Source organism: Trachemys scripta, chromosome 2 (assembly GCF_013100865.1).
Source record: "Trachemys scripta elegans isolate TJP31775 chromosome 2, CAS_Tse_1.0, whole genome shotgun sequence".
NCBI classification, from domain to species: Eukaryota; Metazoa; Chordata; order Testudines; family Emydidae; genus Trachemys; species Trachemys scripta.
Window position 1 is genome coordinate 112506010 of NC_048299.1, and position 18958 is coordinate 112524967.

The 18958-nt window shown below is 41.8% G+C and overlaps 1 protein-coding gene across 2 annotated transcripts in view; it reads left to right on the forward strand.

Annotated features, from left to right (window-relative positions):
- Positions 1–18958, forward strand: part of COL15A1 (collagen type XV alpha 1 chain) — a gene marked incomplete in the record, with an annotated part of 278369 nt that overhangs the window by 253664 nt on the left and 5747 nt on the right. Inside the window, 5 exon segments of one of the 2 annotated variants that reach the window (XM_034761429.1) lie at positions 2079–2171; positions 5167–5216; positions 7368–7478; positions 10742–10886; positions 16013–16077. In XM_034761429.1, coding sequence (XP_034617320.1) covers positions 2079–2171; positions 5167–5216; positions 7368–7478; positions 10742–10886; positions 16013–16077 — 464 coding nt within the window. 2 annotated transcript variants of the gene reach the window in all.

Consider the following 18958-nt stretch of genomic DNA (forward strand, 5'->3'; position numbering starts at 1 on the left):
AAATCTCATGGGACCCTAGGTATGTACTTGAGCAGCTAACTTGTTGCTGCCACAGCTTCATGGCTATTATTATTTGAGCTAACTAAATCGAAGCTAGCTTGGCTGTGTCTATACAGTGTAGACATCCCCAGGGAGGGAAACAATGGTGAAGGGAGACAGATGAATAGGGAGGAAATGGTACATATTGCACCATCCTGCAGAAATGCCCTTGGGAAGGCGACATTAGGCCAGGAAGCTCTGCAAACATCACTGGTGGGGTTCCTTTAGTCACTCCCCCTTAGTGGAGAGGGATTTCAGGGATAATGGAGGAGGAAGGAATGTCAAACCTGTAGAGTCCAGCAATGAACAGGAAACTGTGCAACAGACTTTAGTCTCTGGGCCTAAGCCCCTTCCAGCCACATTGCTGGCACTACTCCCTCTTGGCAGCAGACAGGGGCCTTGTACTTGGAGAACATTCCACTGAGTCAGTTCCCATCCTTTCCATCTCGGCTCCCAAAAAGAGTCTCAACTCCTGTCCCCCATGGCATTTTGCATTGCTAATCTGATCTTTGAATCTTGCACACCATGAGTGTAACTAAAAACAGCCATTAATTGTGCCCAATGGGCATTAAAATTGGTCCAAATCATAATATAAATCCCCAAAGGCTGAGATCCACCCTCCCTGCAGACCCTCTCAAGGGGATGAATATTCCCATAAAGGGAAGGCATTGGAATGCATTTTCCCCACCAGCTCCTGCAGTGATTCCTCAGTCCCCATTAAACACTATTCTGGGTGTGCACGGGAAGAGACCATGGGTGCAGCCATGCAGGCAGGGCCCAAGCAAGACAGAGGTGGTTTCTGCACCAGCCTTAGATACAGATGCAATGTGTGTAAATTATAAAAGAGGCCATGGGATCTGTGTTAATATGGATCCAGTGGCACTAATACACTGCACAACTGGAGTGTAGGGTTTCAATGGCTACTCCAGCCCATAAACTGGAACTGTGAAGAATGGCCACGGAGAGGACTGCACTGTAGCCCCATGCCTTGTCTCTGGATTTCAGGAGTGAACTTCACTGCCATACCTCCTGCACTCAGCATAGGAACACTGCACTTTGCACCTGTGTGGCCATTTACACGTGGCAAAGTAGCTGTAAAATGCAACCACATGAGAATGGAGTTATTTGACACCCACTTTGCTCAGGTGTAAATGACTACATAAGGGGCACTGTGGTGGGGAATCCAGCCTGAAAAGTCCCATTATGTGGGAATGAATGTCACCCACTGGTATCAGATCCATTGAGTAAGAAGAGTGCCATGTTATCTAGTCACCTGACAGGGTAGAACTGCAATTGAAACTGGAGGTGGGGAGCAAATACATGGAAGAGAGGACGCAAACTCAACATTGATTTGGGTGCAGGTCTACCCCCTCCCCCCACACACACACACTCTCCTGCCCCACCTGGTAAGGAAATCTTGCTAAAAGGTTTTATATTATCTGAAAGAATATTGTTTTTTTCCCATTAGTCACACTCACTTATCACAAGCAATGAATTATAAATAGTTTTGTTGGCCTCAACAGAAGTCATTATTTATTGCTCTGTGATAAGAAATTCAAGTGCCTGAGTGATTAAGCCTGCTGGAGATACACCTTTACCCTTTGATAGTGCTTTCTCTACAGTACTCTTAGGATCATCAAGAAGATATCTCAGCTGGGGTGCTCTCTGGCTTTGGCTTACTTCAGGCAGGCCCGGGTCACTCAAGACGGGGAGAGATCTCAAGATAGAGACAGCCTTATAAAGGGGTTATTTCAGGTTCTTGAGGCAAAGAGGAAATGGCAGTCCTTTTGAAATGTCATGGGAAGGGAGAAGGCATCAGTAACCATTAAACAGTTATGGGGAAAGCTGAGGAAGCTTGTAACAAGGGAAAGGAGCCTCTAAGTTTGAATAAACAGCCATGTGTTTAGAATCCTTTCCCAAAACTTTTGTGGTTTGTCCATCACTAACACAGTATCTGTTATACCATATTTGAAAATTATACTTTGCAATAACTTTCATTTGCTAAGAATGCATTTCATTTTCTGGCAATATTTTTATAGCAGGTATGAAAGGCGAACCAGGCTCCTGGGAACTGCATGTCCCACCAGGCTTAAAAGGTGAAAAAGGAGAGAGAGGCTCACCTGGACTACCAGGTATTGTGAATATGATTGTAGAGCACTATATGTGCTTTTCAAGTGGGTTTATTTTAAGAAATGCAAAATATCTAATATATTTTAAAAGTCATATTTATTTCCCATGCCAAACCAGGTGTTTAAGTTAATCACAGTTTATTAAGGCCCTGATTCCGCAGGGTACTTAAGTACATGGCTAACTTTAAGCATTGGCATAGTCCCACATCTGTTTGAAGTTAGGTATATACTTAGATTCCTTGCTGAATTTGGGCATAAATCAATAAACCCTGTAATATTATGGGAAACATCATCATCTTATTTGTGATTTTTTTTTTCAAATAAATGTTTAGAATTATCTGGCTTGTCACAATGTGTTAAACTGGTTTGAAGGACACCAAGTTCTTTTTATTTGCCTGGCATTGTCAGCCAATTGTGGTGAAGTCTAGTGCCACATAATTATTGACATCTGTGTTCAGTACAAACATTTATTTGTCTTGATTATCAAAAGTATTGACACTGATAGCAGTTGATGGGGCCTAGAAACATCCTAACAGGAGTTGCCCACTGAGGATTTAATTTTTATGGGAGGATTTGATATATACAGCTAATACATTTATATTAGGTGAGTTAGATTGTTGTAAGCCTCTTGGGACAGGGACTGTCTTTTTGTTCTATGTGCCACATACTGTACAAACAATGTGGTCTTCGTCTAGGGCTTGTAGGCGAATCTTTTCAGCCAAGGTTGCTGTTGTATTTCATAAATTCTTCTTGTTTGTGCCCATTTTAATTACTAGCTAGTTAGAAAAAATCAAAAAATGGCAACGTTATATTGATGGACATTAGAAATAGTGAAACATAAAAGGAGCACTATAAAAATTAATAAATATTTTCATGTGTGGTACTTATAATATTTCAGGCCTTCAATCCAGAGCTTTAGTTTTGTGACTTAAAATAACTTTACAGATGTTATCTTCCAGAGGGCAGCTCTTCACACTAAACTTCTATTTTGACTTTTTGCCCTTCACACTAACCTTTCTGCTGATCTGTATCAGATGCTTCTAAAAAGTTTGGAGGGGCTCCCCAAACATCAGCCAACTTTTAAAATGCAGGAACTGGGTACTTCAAAGGAAAACTAAGAAAAAATCCTGTTTTATGAGCTACCCTGTTCACACTACTTCTCACACCCACATTTTATTAAATTCATTATTGTTTTGCAAGTTCTGATGACGGACAATCACAATGATATCATGTTCCACATACTTGTGATGTGTTTTTGGACTCTCGCTGGAGATAAAGTGGGGTGAACATTACACCTTCGTTATGGTCAGGATATCACTTCCTCTAGTCTGAAAACAGAGTTCATCTTTGTTCTCTAAAGAACAGAGGTCTATTTACTTAGTCTGCCTAGAGAATCCAATTGACCTTGTTGGGTTTCAGATTTTGCTAAAGGAAAGCACCACACAATTGGTGGCCCATTCTGTTGTTGCCCTAGTAGAACATTACCATCATTTTTTCTTCTTGATCATTATAGCAGCCTAAGTAAGTATCCTTTCCCTATAAGTCATCCTTATAGGACATATCGGTCTGACAGATGAAGTGCATGAGGTAGAGATTAGAGTGATGATGATGGAAGTCATGCTATGAGTTAGCTCGATTGAGCACAGAGTTTTCAAAGTTGTGGCAATGGCACAGACAGTTGTAGTGCTTCCGCAGTAGCCTCTTCAGAGTTCCAATCATGACGATTGCATGATGAACCATGGCTTTGTTTGCTCAGAAATGTGGACAAATTTCTATCCAACTTAACCCAATAGATTTTGTTTGTGAATACCAGTCTGGCTGCCTTCAGACTTGCAGATATTTGTCTGGAGGGGACAAAAGCAACATCTGTATGATATGAATGAATTTACAAAAACAATGAGGAGTCCAGTGGCACCTTAAAGACTAACAGATTTATTTGGGCATAAGCTTTCATGGGTAAAAAAACCACTTCTTTTTTTACTTCTGTTTTTCACTTCTGTTTTCACTCCATGCATCTGAAGAAGTGGGTTTTTTACCCACAAAAGCTTAAGTCAAAATAAATCTGTTAGTCTTTAAGGTGCCACCAGACTCCTCGTTGTTTTTGTGGATACAGACTAACATGGCTACCCCTCTGATACATGAATGAATTTGACTTTGTCTCACTGAAATTCCAGATGTGCTGTGGAACCCAATAGCTCTTATCATGCCTGATCCAATGCCCACAGAAGTCTATGGGAGCCTTTCAATTTACTTCAGTGGACTTTGTGTCAGTCCCCTGGGTGTTAAAATCAAGCAGAGTATTGATTTTGTATTGGGTGTATGTTTAGCAGAGAACATAGGTGCTTCCTCATTGGAAAACAAGGTGCCAGCTTCCCTCACACGAGCAGTTGTTAAGCTTTTTCTCAAAAGAGAGCCGGGGAGGTATTTTTACTGCCTTTCTGAAGTGTGGTATGTTTTAATTTATGAATGAATAACTACATGGTGCCATCTTTTCCATTAGGATTTGATTGAATACACTTCCCTGCAATTTGTTTGAATTCAATTAATCTTCTAAACTGTTAGCCCTAATTTAAACTGTTTACAATACATCAGGGAATTCTAAGTATCTCTTTGAAACAAGTCCATCATGTTGCTGTTGAGCACTGTGAAAAAAAAAGTTATTTCTCAAACCTACACAAAAACAGCAGAGCGAGACCATGAAAAACAAAATACTGACTCTGTAGTCTCAGGTTATCTAACCATCACCAGAGCATAAGCACAATCCCACTGACACCAGCCCAGCAGACCATATGTTGGCTTTTGCTACAGTAAAACAGAGGGGAAACAAATGTTTGCCACATTAAAAAGGTCAAGATGATTATGGAGAAGAGTTATATTTTAAACTTCTAGAATAATACAGATAATGGCCTTCTAAAATGGAAATTATGGATAATTTAGCCCTTTTAAAATGGAAAGCACAGATGATTTTTGCACTAAAATAATGTACTTGATTTTTCAGGTCCTCCTCTGCCTTCAGCATATTTCAGCCACTTTGTTAACAGCATGAAGGTAATTACTTCCCATGTGTGTCTTAGTTCTGTTCAGCTTTTTTAACCCTATATTTTAATATGCATTAAATATAAGACAAATACTAACATATAAGTGGAATACACACAATAATTGATTTATACCAGAAATTACAAATTAATAGATTATGCAATTATTCAAATTAATAGGTGAATAAACAAGTTATCATATGACTATATAATATACCAAAAGTAAACAAAGGAGGTTACTAACATACAAAAGATTATCTGGGTTTTACTTCTAAGTAGTTTCTTTTCACAAATTGTATTAAAATGAATCATACTTTGTCATTATCTACTTTAAATCTCCGCTATAGTTCTCAAACTCTTTCATACCAACAATGGAGTGAGAGAACTTTTGCTTTCAAAAAGACTGTTAGAGCAAATTTAGCTACATTTAATACATGAAAAATCAGTTTTTGTACAGACTGCTTGTTATTCCTTCTCCCAGACTCGCTGATGGTTTTCTCTGTAGGATGGGAGAAGTACAAGGAAAAGTCAGTGCTGATAATTCTGTGTTGTCTCTTCTTCCATTCTACCTCCTTCCCTTTCTCTCCCCCCATAAACAGTAATCCTTGCTCTTCTACACACCTTCAAATACCTGCTCTGCTTTTGTGAAATTTGAAGTCTGCTTTTTCAGTGACTGCAGGAAAGGGGATGGAGCCAGTACAAACCATTTTACAGACTTAATAAAATAAAGGATCTGCTGGGAGCCAATAGTTCTGTCTCCCTTTATTTGTTCTCCAAAATGGCTTATTAAGGAAAACCATGTGATCCAGACTTCCTTGTTTCAGCATTCATCTGTCCTCCCACTATGGATTACTTTAAGTGTTGGAATTGAATATGAATGGAATATTAATTTAAAATGCTTTTATTTTGCTCTTACTGAATTAGAGCTATTATATCCTGCCTTGTGTCAATATAAAATTTCTAGTGTAATGTAATCAGAATAGTGCATAGTGATATCTCCAGAAGAAATCAAATCAAAATGTTATGTAATGGTATAACCAATCCCTTTGAAAGATTATTATAGAGGAGGTTTGCTATCAGATTTTCTTCCTGCTCAACCATTTATATTTTCTTTGGTGTAATGTGTAGCCTGCATCAACTCAAAGAGAGAAATTTTCCCCCTTGGATAGGCTGTGGCTTATTTGATTTAGCAGAATAAGATCTCCACCTTAAACAGATGCTTTCATCTATAAAGTGCTGTTTTGGCATTTGTCCCCCCCATCTACAGAATGAGATGCCATACAGCAAGCTTTACAACTCCATTTACCAGGAAGCAAGAGGGAAAATCTGTCAATCACAAAAGCTATAAGCTGGGCTCCTCACCCCTTTCCCTGAGTCTGTTTTGCCACCTGTCCTGGGATTGAGTAATTCTTGCTCAGTCTTCTGCTGCTTCTATTTACAATCTTATTTCTCAGAAGGAAGAAATAAGGAAGACCAAGAGGAGGGTAGAGAGAAAACAAGCATGTTACAGAACTACAGAAAGAAAATAATGAGAGACTGGAACTTCTGTTGATGTGGTTCTTATTCAGCAGGGAGAATAACAACTTTGTATTTCAAGGCTCTTCTTGTCATTCCTTCTCTCAGACTCACTGATGATCTTCTCTGTAGGATGGGAGAAGAGAAGCACAGGAGAAAATCATGTGCCAATATTTTGTGTGTCATCTCTTCTCCCATCCTATCTCCTTCACTTTCTCTCCACCTGTCTACAATAATCCTTGCTTTTCTACACATCTTTAAATATCAGCTCTATTTTTGTGACATCTGTAGTCTGCTTTTTCAGTGACCAAAGGAAAGGGGATGGAGCCTGGCTCTTTACTCCTCCTGTGACTTTTGCTTCCAGCTTTCTGGTGGATGAAGGTATAATTGCAGTATGGAATCTTGTTTTGGAGGATAGCAGAAGGAGAACTACAATAAACACAATTTCCCCTACCTAATTTTCTCTTTTCTCTGTGGGAGATGTAGATTATTTGTTTTCATTATACGTCATTGGGGAAGGGAGTGATCTCAAAAAGCAGATTTTAAGCTCATTGTATCCTGTATTGAGATTTTTAGTGTAACTTTACAGGATCAGTGCTAGGTTCCAATCCTGTTTCCACTTATTTTTTTTAATGTTTTTTCTTCTAAGGGTGAGAAAGGAGACAATGGCGAAAGTGGCTTCAAAGGGGAAAAAGGAGAACCAAGTGGAGGGTTCTTTATGCCAGGGCCTCCTGGACCCCCTGGACGACCAGGACTAGTTGTAAGTGATGCAGTCTCTCTTGCAACAGAAATGTACATGGGCATTTTCTCATTCCAGTAAGAACTAAATAAACACAAAAAACAAACTAGGGAAATGTGGTCTACATGGAATTACTATAAGATGGGTGCACAACTAGTTGAAATAATGTACTCAGAGTAATTATCAGTGGTCCACTGTCAACCTGGGAGGGCATATCTAATGGGATCCCACAGGAGTCAGTCCTGGGTCCACAACTATTCAATATTTTCATTAATAACTTGGATAATGGAGTGGAAAGTATGTTTATAAAATTTTTAGATAACACCGAGCTGGGAGGAGTTGCAAGCACTTTGGTGGAAAGGATTAGAATTCAAAATAACCCTGATAAATTGGAGAATTGATCTGAATTCAACAAGATGAAATTTTAAAAATGACAGTGCAAAGTACTTCACTTAGGAAGGAAACATCCAGTGCACAACTACAAAATGAGGAATAATTGGCTCAGTGGAGTAATGCCGAAAAGGATCTTAGGGTTATAGTGGATCACAGGCTGAATATGAGTCAACAATATGAGGTAGTTACAGAAAAGGTTAATATTCTGCGTGTATTAAAAGGAGCATTGTATGTAAGACATGGGAGGTAACCATTCCACCTTGCTCTGCACTGATGAGGTCTCAGCTGGAGTACTGTGTACAATTCTGAGCACTGCAGTGTAGAAAAGCTATGGACAAGATGTATAGAGCATCCAGAGGAGAGCAACAAAAATGATAAAAGGTTGAGAAAACCTGACCTATGAGGAAAGGTTTAAAAAAAATTGGACATGTTTAGTCTTCAGAAAAGAAGACGGGAGGGTGGAAGGGGGGGAACCAGATAACAGTGTTCAAATATGTTAAAGGCTGTTATAAAAAGGCCTGTGATGAATTGCTCTCCATGTCCACTGAAGGTAGGACAAGAAGTAATGGGCTTAATCTGCAGCAAGGGAGATTTAAATTAAATATTAGGAAAAACATTCTAACTTTAAGGGTAGTTAAGCTCTGGAACAGGCTTCCAAGGGAGGTTGTGGAATCCCCATCATTGGAGGTTTTTAAGAACAGCTTGGACAAACACCTGTCAAGAATGGTCTAGTTTACTTGATCCTGCCTCTGTGCAGGGGGCTGGATTTGATGACTTCATGAGTTCTCTTACAGCCCTAAATTTCCATGATTCTGTGATGTCACTGACTTCTGTTTTGTTTTTTGGACTAACTACAAAAGTTAAAGTAGGTAAGATTTTGAAAATCCTCTTCTCTGAAGCCCCAGACCTGCAAACACTTACGTAGATGGGTAATATTGTATGCAGGCAAGCAGCCCCATAGAAGTTGATAGGACTACTCATGTGAGTAAAGTTAGGCACATGCATAAAAGTTTCCAGGTTTGGGGCCTAAATTAGATTTAAAGTGAGCTACAGATTTATTTGTGGTAAAATTTGCAATTCATACTTAGTAACTGAATTAAGAACTAGACTAAATCAAAGGAGAATTGTACCCAACAGGTTCAGTGTGGGGAGAGCCTCTCTCATTACGCTGTCTGAATTTACAAAGACTATTGCCTCTTTTGGGCACAGTGACCAATAAAGGGTAAGAATAAAAATATATAGTAACCTGCCAGTGGCAGCATTCTCAGCAGAAGTCCTTCAACTTTGTAGCTGGTCAGAGAGAACCTTCGTGACACACTACAAGATCTACTTGTTTGTTCAGGTTTTTCGTTGAAAGATGGCTGGGGGAGTGTTTTGTTTGGAAGCTGTCGTTCTAGGTTGTAAAATCACACTATGCCAAGTGTGATTTTATATTTCCATACATATGCCTAAATGTGTATAACTATGTGTATTTTAGAAGTTTAAAAATAAATGCAAATAAAATTAGTATGATTTGCATATAGGATTTATTCACAATATTAAATATACACATTTTAATATCGTGTGATAATTAAGTTGCCAGAAAAAACAGATTTAACATTTTGCTCTGTTGCCTGAATTAGCTACGTCAATAAGTAGCTTCATAATACCAATAACATAAATTAAGATACGTATGATGTTATTGGTTATAGCATCATAAAGGTCAAAATAATCAGTACAGAAATAATACAGTGTCCATATTGAAAAATGTTGGCCATCTAGTTAACTAACATTTTCTAACATAACTAACATCCAGTGCTCCAAAAACATTAATGAAAAATCCTATGTGTATCAGTCTGAACAGTTCCTATAAAATTCAGCTGCTTTGTAATCTATCTAGTTTTTTATCCTGTGTTAATCACCATAAAAATCAGCTTTAGAAGCAGTTTTGCTAATCCCCAGGTGGATGGCACCTGTTAATTGGCTACTGTATGGGGTTTGCTAGGTTCCATTAATGATAACTGTGCCAGAAAAGAAGGAAGGTCTGTGGCAACTGGGAAGGAGTGCCAGGATAGGACCCTTGCCTGCAGTGAGTCCTGAATTATCCCATTTGACTCTACTGGGAACTGCTCCCTCTGCACCCGTCTGTGGTCTGGCAGAGAAATGCTTTGCCTGAAGAACAGCAGAGACTGGGTGACACATCAACTGCAGCAGACAATGAGCAGGCATTTTGGATACAGGGCCCTGACCTGTTCCATATATGCAGGCTGGCCTTAAGGATGGGGGGGAGGGGCTGAAGCTGCATGGGGATCATGATGCTCCCTGCCAAATTGCAGGATTCCCTATTCTGGCACTCATAAATTGGGAGGCTAGGTAGATGGAGTCTGTAGAGGGCAAGGTGAGGAATGGGGTAGAAGGCTGGGATACTGTTGCAATGCGGGAGGCACTCAGGGTGAGTCATGTATCCTTAGGGCTAAAACCTTCTCACAGGCATCATGAGACAATCTTGACTCCATTTTAAGTATCTCAAACTTGGAGTGACCTTAGTTGTGCACTGGCGGTTCAGGTGCATGGTGAATAGTGTACAGCATTAGGGGGGAAATCAGATACTCGGAGCAGATCCAAGCACTGGGGCCAAGATTTTCAGAAAGCGTTGCAAAAAATTAGGCTCTAAATCCATAATTTAGGTACCTAAATAGTAAGATTTTCATTTTCTGTTGTCTTCAGTGAGAGCTTCTGAGTGCTCAGCATTTCTGAAAATCAGACTACAGACTAAATTATGCCCAAATATAGGTTTGGGAGGCTAACTTCAGGATCTCGCTATTGAGATCAGGGTGCTTACGCCATTGCTCACTCAGACTGCTGCATGTGTATCATTTTTGTGTTTAAACAATAGTCTCCTGCCTTGACAGGGGCCAAAGGGGGATTCAATTGTTGGGCCAAGAGGCCCCCCTGGGTTACCTGGCCTACCTGGATCTCCAGGGTATGGAATAGTTGGACCTCCCGGCCCACCAGGCCCTCCTGGACCCCCAGGACCTCCAGCGATATATGGCTCAGGTGAGGGAGCTCTGAACCTGCTTTTTCCTGAGTGTGTGTGCTGTGTGTGTGTGTGTGTGTGTGTGTGTGTGTGTGTGTGTGTGTGTGTGTGTGTGTGCACCTGCATCCCAGCTTAGCCAGCCACTATCTCCCAGAGTCTACCCTGTCCCCATCCAACCCATCTGCCTACCCTGTCACCCCATCTGCTGTTCAACAGAATTATCAGACATATAGATAAACACAACTTGTTGGTGGAGAGTCAACACAGTTTTTGTAAAGAAAAGCCCTGCCTCCCTAATCTGTTAAAATTATCTGAGGGAGTCAACAAGCATGTAGATAAGGATGATCCCCTTGGTATTATGTACTTGGATTTTCTGAAAGCCTTTGGCAAGGTCCTTCATTCACCAAAGGCTCTTAAGAAAACTAAGTAACCATGAGATAAGAGGGAAGGTCCTTTTATGGATCATTAACTGGTTGAAAGATAGGGAACAAAAGGTGGGAATAAATGGTCAGTTTTCACCACCAGAGAGGTGAACAGTGGGGTCCATAAGGAGCTGTACTGGGCCGTTACAGAGGGATCTCTCAAACCTGGGTGACTGGACAGCAAAATGGCAGATGAATGTCAACATTTTAAGTGCAAAGTAATGCACACTGGGAAAAAATAATCCCAACTATACATATACAATGATGGGTTCTAAAGCAGCTGTTACCACCCAAGAAAGAGCTCTTGGAGTCACCCTGGATAGTTCTCTGAAAACTTAGGTTCAGTGCATAGCAGCGGTCAAAAAGGCTACCTGCATTTTAGGAACTATAAGGAAAGGGATAAAAAATATGCCCATACCTTGAATATTGTATCCAGTTCTGGGCATCGCATCTCAAAAAGGATATACTGGAACTGGTAAAGGTTCAGAGAAAGGCAAAGATAATCAAGGGGATGGAACAACTTCAGTCTGAGGAGAGACTAAAAAATTAGGGCTGTTCATCTTAGAAAAGAGACGACTAAAGGGCGGTATGATGGAAGTCTATAAAATCATGAATGGTATGGAAATGTCAATAGCAAAGTGTTATTTATCTTTTCACACGTACAAAAACCAGGGGTCACCGAATGAAATTAATAGGCAGCAGATTTAATACAAACAAGGGGAAGTAGTTTTTCACACAATGCACAACTAATGTGGAACTCATTGCCATGGGATGTTGTGATGGCCAAGGTATAACTGGGTTAAAAAAAGAACTGGTAAGATTCGTGCAGGGTAGGCCCATCAATGACTATTAGCCACGATGGTCAGGGATCCAGTCCCATGCTCAGGGCCACCCTAAACCTCTGGTTACCAAAAGCTGGGAGTGGAAGACATGAGTGGATTACTCCATAATTGCTCTGTTCAATACATTCCCTGAAGCTCTGGTACAGGCCACTGCCAGAGACAGAATATTGGGCAAGTTGGGTCATGGTCTGACCCAGCATGGAAGCTCTTATATTTTTCTGCATTTGAGACAGGCTGCTTCCCTCTCCTCCACACTGCCTGAGCTCCAGCAGGGAGAGGGTGACATGGAGAGCACAGAAGAGATGGTCACTCTGTTCTCCATTCCACTGCCTGGTTCCACAGCAGCTCCCAGCAGCCAGGCTTACAGGGGGGAACTGCAGGGAAATTCTGCTCAGTTCAGGGCTGGAGCATACTCGGCGAGTTTGGCGCTGGCAGGGCATGATCAGTGGAAATGGAATGTTTGGAGAATTTTGTTGTCAAACATCAACTGGAAACTTTCATAGGCTTTATAACTTGGCAAATTTTCACAGGGCCAGAAAAAGGATGATGCCTTCTGCCAAATTTAAGATTCCAGCTCATAAACATGGAGGCGCTACAGCTTCTGAGCAAAACAGTTGTAAGAATTTTTTAACATAGGCAAAACCCACACATTTTCAGTTTTCACACCTTTATTGGGTTTGAGTGTACTAGATTAGCACAGGGACAAAATGTGGCCCATATATTCACACACGAGGGAGGAGTTTTGTAAACCACTTCAGACAGGGTTTTATTGCCTGAACGTTGAGAATGCATTGCCGTAACCAAGTGTCATGGTTTGGAAAAGTCTCTTTGAATGTACAGAGGACAGTCTGCTTGTTTACATCTATTCTGGGGTGGTATCCTGCCATTCCGCCAGACTGGGTCCTGTACCCTGTGCACTGACTGTGACTCCTCAGCAAGCCTGACTGGGCTTGAATCCTGCAGTTCTTCTCTTTGGGAGCTGTGACTAGTGTGTGAATATGAGCCAAAACAGCCTTTTAAACCACCAACCATTGTTTAGTCTCAACAGATGGAACACAGCATAACAAGAGCAAAGGGTTAGTTACACAACAACCAGCCTACATGCATATCTTTCTTACCCAAACCTTACGTAGGCCTAACTTATCCAGACACCCCGGCATCTGGGGGCTGGGATTCAGCCCGTTTCCCCTCGTGTCTCACCCCTTTTTCAGGGGCAGACCTTTACTGAACCTGGTCAAGCCAATTTATGCAGCCCAGCAGGGAATGAGGGGTAGACTTCGAAGCAGTTGGCTCTCTGAATTGCAATATAGTTATCTGTAGATGGGTGTCTATCAGAACTGTTTGTCTGCTTTCCTGTCTGAATTAACACTTGGTAAGATAGCAAATACTATATCAAACACACAGAGATAAACAATATTCATAAAATATTACAGGCAGCTACCATGTCCTCCACATCAAGCACTTCTCGAAACTGCTTAAGACCCAGTCAAACTAAACAAAACATTCCAGACAATCGTTGGGTGTGTTCCTTCCCTAGACTGTTCTGCCACTGACCTCAGTCTCCCTCCTACGCATCCTCTTCTTTGCTTTATTAAGAAAACTGATGAATGTCCATTTAGTAAATCTGAATGGAGGCCAGGCATGAGTTTGCCTCCTTTTAATTAGGCTCCTGGTTAGCCATGTCAAAATTCCCACATGCTGTAGTGTGGGAGACAGGAAAGGCTAAACTACTGAATGCTGGCTTTGAATCAAGCCTCTGTCCCCTGCCACAGGCACATAACAGTTGGTCTAAAAAGATCCCCACAAGTGCACCAGAATGATGACTCTGTAGATTGTAAAGATGGTTCCAAGGTTACATGAGATTTAATGAAAAACGTATTTAGGGAATGTTAATGGCACTAAACTTCATCAGGGGTTGCTTTGTTCTTCCATTAACACACCATCATCACCGGCTTTTATACTCTAATAAAACAAGCCCTGGAGCGTGTTAATGTACTGGTGATATGGCTTTCTGAATTTTAGGGGTCTTTTTTAAACTATTTTTTAAAAATGTTTTTATGGTGTTATATTTAGCACAAACTAGTTCAGACTGGAAGGATACAAGAATATAGTAGAAACAAGACATTTTTCTTTCCTATATATTTGGTGTAATTTTTAACTTTTTTCCCTCGATTAACTTATACCCCCACCCCCTTCATTGTGAGCCGGATCCCTGTCCCACTGAAGTCATCAGAAGCAGGATTGGGCCCTTTCTTCTGTGCCTTTTCTTTTGTTCTTCCTCCCATGTAATAGCAGAGACACTCAGTAAACCTTCCTGGGGGCTGTGGATGAATAAACAGGAGTGGGACATTGTGCTAAGTGCAGCCACTTACCCTCACCAGATCTTCTCAAAGAGACAATCACAGAAAATTATTGCATGACATTTCTCCTTCAGCTTGTAATAGGGTGACCAGACAGCAAGTGTGAAAAATCGGGACAGGGGGTGAATGGGTAATAGGTATCTATATAAGAAAAAGCCCCAAATATCGGGACTGTCCCTATAAAATTGGGACATCTGGTCACCCTAGTTTGTAAACACCATGTGCCAACGTTGTGCACGTTACATGCATTTGCAGAGTTGCCAGCATTTGGGGGGGAAAATCAAGCTACAGATTTCCAATTAAGCTGGAAATAGTGGGGGCAGTTGTGTCTGGGAGCTGCTGCTGGTCTTTGTATGCATTCTGAGAAGTGCTGAAAACGTAAGTGAAATTGCCACCAGGGTGCCTGGGAGTGCCAGGCTTCCAGGCACTCAGATTAAGATGGAAAACTGTCCCTTGACGATAAAAGTTATTCCTTCCTACCTCATTCCATCCCTCAGCATAACTGTGCTCCCCACTACACCGCTTATCCTCCCCACATCACCCCTATCATGCTTTCCCTTGCTGCCCCTCAACCTTTCTTTGTCCTCCCTTTCTCGCTTGTCTTTTCCTTTCCAAGGAGGCGCCTGCCTCTGACTATAGGATCTTTCTAACATGGTGGTTTGTGACCATCCTAGAGCATGGATTCTCCAGTTCAGACACCTTCATCTCAGCTTCAGTGGAAGGAAATGCCTTGAGCTCCCACTGGGAACCACTGGCACACAGCCCGTTGGGATTATTTGTTGCCTTCCAAACCTCTGAGCAACTTCAAACAACCACTAATATATGATCAGCCTGCCAGAGAAATATTTCCTCCTTTCTCTGCTACTTATGGAATTGTCACTCCAAAATACACTGGCCCAAGGATCGGGGTGAACAAATCTCAGTTCTGCAGTAGTGAGAAGTCTTAAACCTGTCACAATCCAACATTTCGTATTAGAAATGAAGGTTCATATCATTGTAAAAGAACGATTCCCAGCTCTCCCTTAGGAGGTGCCAGTTTCTTCTAAACATTAAAAGTAATGAGATAGGTGACCTTGAAGTTGTGAACCTTTTTTGTAAAGAAAAGTTATTTTAGGTTGTTTTTAGGGGATTTTATGATCCCTTGCAAATTGTACAGAGGATAACTGAGGCCTTGAGTCTGCAAACACAAAGCTTATCTTCAAGCGTGGGAGTAGTCTCACTGATTTAAATACTAGTCGCGTGCTTAAAGTTAAACATATGCAGAAGAGCTTGCAGGATATATGACTATCCACCCAGATGGAAGGATACAAGAAAAATAGTACCAAAATCATTGCAAATAGATTTTCTGTAGCTTGTGTGAACACACTCACTCAGGACCTCAGTGCATGGGAGTATTATAGTTGTCACAAACTCATGCCAATAAGACCTTTGTCCTACACAACATTATCAAGTATTTCCTCTCACCTTCTCACTCTCTTTCTCTCAAAAAAGAGACATGAAACATATTTTTGTTTTATTTTAGCAGCTGCTGTTCCAGGGCCACCAGGTCCTCCCGGGGAGCCAGGATTACCAGGAACTAGGAACCTGGTAAGAGAAGAAAACTTAAGTTTGCCATTTTCAGAGCATGAATGTCAATGGAAACACCCCAATAGAAGGCCACTACTGCATCACTTCCCTACTCTATATAATAAGTCTTCAGAAAGAGAGCAAAGAGAGTAAAGCTCAGTTTGGTGGTTTATTAGTAGCATCTTATCAAAATAATTCAAAAAGATTAATAGAATTCTAAATCAGTGGAGGGGCTGCATGTTGCAGATACAAATCAGTACCTCTGAAGGAGTATACAACATGGCAACTTAATATGTTATGTGAATAGAATAAATAATACTGAGCCCAGGCTTTCTTCCAAGGAAACTAGGTACCCAAGTAGAATAAAACCCAGTAATTCAGGTCAATATTTTCAACAGACTTTCCTCCTGTCTCTATAGGTGCTCCACTTTAGGTGTGCATGTGTCCCCTGTGCCTTTGATCAGAGACTTTTGATAGCAATGCCCAGTCATGTCCCAGCTGTCCTGTACCGAGGGTATATAGGACAGCAATGGACAAACCACCCACAGTTCCTTCTCAACGGCCTCAGCCTGAGATGAAGCATCTTGCGGTGCTTAATTCTTTGCTAGTCTGCCTTTAGAGCAAGATTTTCCTCTAGTTTAATAATTTGTTAGGTATCTAGCATCCTTTATTTATTTATTTATTTATTTATTTATTTTTATTAGTTTTGTGGGGATTTCTTTTGGAGAGACCTTTCATCTTCCCCACCTCACCTCCCTGAGGGATTACTCCTTTCTTCGAAAGAAGTTATTTTTCATCCTCAGGTTATGTGTGGATTCCCAGGTTTTAAGCATTGCCTAACTTGCCAGAAGTCTATACCAGTTAGTGACAGCCACTCTAGCTACCTCCATTGCTTAAAGTACATTCCTATCCCTTTTAAATGTAAGATTGCTCAGGTTCAAAACTAGATCTACAAGGAGTGTCCCATCAACCTCCGCAGCCCACTCAGGAGACATCTGTGGAGGACAACTGTAAGACTTCCAAAAAGAGGAGCTCTGGATCCCTCAGAGAAGTCAGTGCTAAGAAGCCACCTCAGAGACCTTCCACTTTGGAGACCTCGCATCCTAAAAAGAGTAATGTTGAGGCACTTTGATCTCCCAGTACCATAGGTTCTATGAAAGTAGCAGGTATCTACTCACAGTACCCGTCAGTGTTCGGTATCTAAGCCCAACTCATACTATCCAAGCAGGATTGCACCTCTGGAGACTCTAAGCATTCTGCATCAACTAGACCAGTACCAACTTCAGTGTTGATAACTCCTGCAATGCCAGTAGTTCCCCAAACTGCACAGTGCCAGACGGTGCCCTTGAAATTGAGCTCATCCTTAGTGCCACCTGCCTCCAGCTTTGAACCCCATCAGGTTACTGCACAGCTTCCTCTGGTACTGCAGAAGTTCAGATTCTCTAAGGACTTGGTCATTTCAAACAAACCGGAGATATCTCTACTGATGGGTGCTGAAAGACTCTGGGTACTGAAGCTTCATTCCTTGCTGGTACCACACCATTCCCTGGCACAGACACACTCTGGTACCCTCTTGAATGGACAGACTCCAAGTCTCAATTCCACCAGCTGCCCCTTTCTGGACTACAATGAGGACAATTCCTCTGACTCCCAGATTTCTGTTCAAGGTTCACTCGATTACCAGCCCAAAGCTGCCTCTCTCAACACCCTCTATAAGGGAATCCTTGAGGCACAGATGTACACGGGATGCTCCAGGCTCCCCCTGGTATGAGTATTCATAGGTGCCCCCTCCCTTCCCATATGGACCACCCCACTGGTCACTGGTCATTCTGGGTTGTATAGGCTGCCTATAGGGAACAATTCTCCAGAGCTCCTAGCTAAACTCACAGGGAGTGTCAGGGGCATCACCCTCCTACTCATTCAGCTTTTCCATGTCCATCGCCTCCCCAGGAGGAATCTTTTGAGTATCAGGAGAGAAGGGCTGTTGAGGAAGCTACGCTTCAGACTAATAGCTCTTCTCCTCACCTGATGAGGCAGTGATGCCTCCTCTCCCTCCTCCTCATCTATACACAGATGATTTTAAACAGTTTCTGGATCTCATGAGAAGAATTGCAGGTTCTTCCCAGATCCCACTGGAGGAGGTTCAGGAGACTCAACACAAATTGATTGGCATCCTTCATACTGCCTCCTCTGGTATCATAGAATCATAGAATATCAGGGTTGGAAGGGACCTCAGGAGGTCATCTAGTCCAACCCCCTGCTCAAAGCAGGACCAACCCCCAACTAAATCATCTCAGCCAGGGCTTTGTCAAGCCTGACCTTAAAAACCTCTGAGGAAGAAAATTCCACCACCTCCCTAGGTAACCTATTCCAGTGCTTTCACCCTCCTAGTGAAAAAGTTTTTCCTAATATCCAACGTAAACCTCCCCCACTGCAACTTGAGACCATTACTCCTTGTTCTGTCATCTGCTACCACTGAGAACAGCCGAGCTCCATCCTCTTTGGAACCCCCCTTCAGGAAGTTGAAGGCTGCTATCAAATCCCCCCTCATTCTTCTCTTCTGCAGACTAAACAATCCCAGTTCCCTCAGCCTCTCCTCATAAGTCATGTGCTCCAGCCCCCTTATCATTTTTGTTGCCCTCCGCTGGACTCTTTCCAATTCTTCCACATCCTTCTTGTAGTGTGGGGCCCAAAACTGGACACAGTACTCCAGATGAGGCCTCACCAATGTCGAATAGAGGGGGATGATCACGTGCCTCGATCTGCTGGCAGTGCCCCTACTTATACAGTCCAAAATGCCATTAGCCTTCTTGGCAACAAGGGCACACTGTTGACTTATATCCAGCTTCTTGTCACCCCTTAGGTCCTTTTTTGCAGAATTGCTGCCTAGCCATTCGGTCCC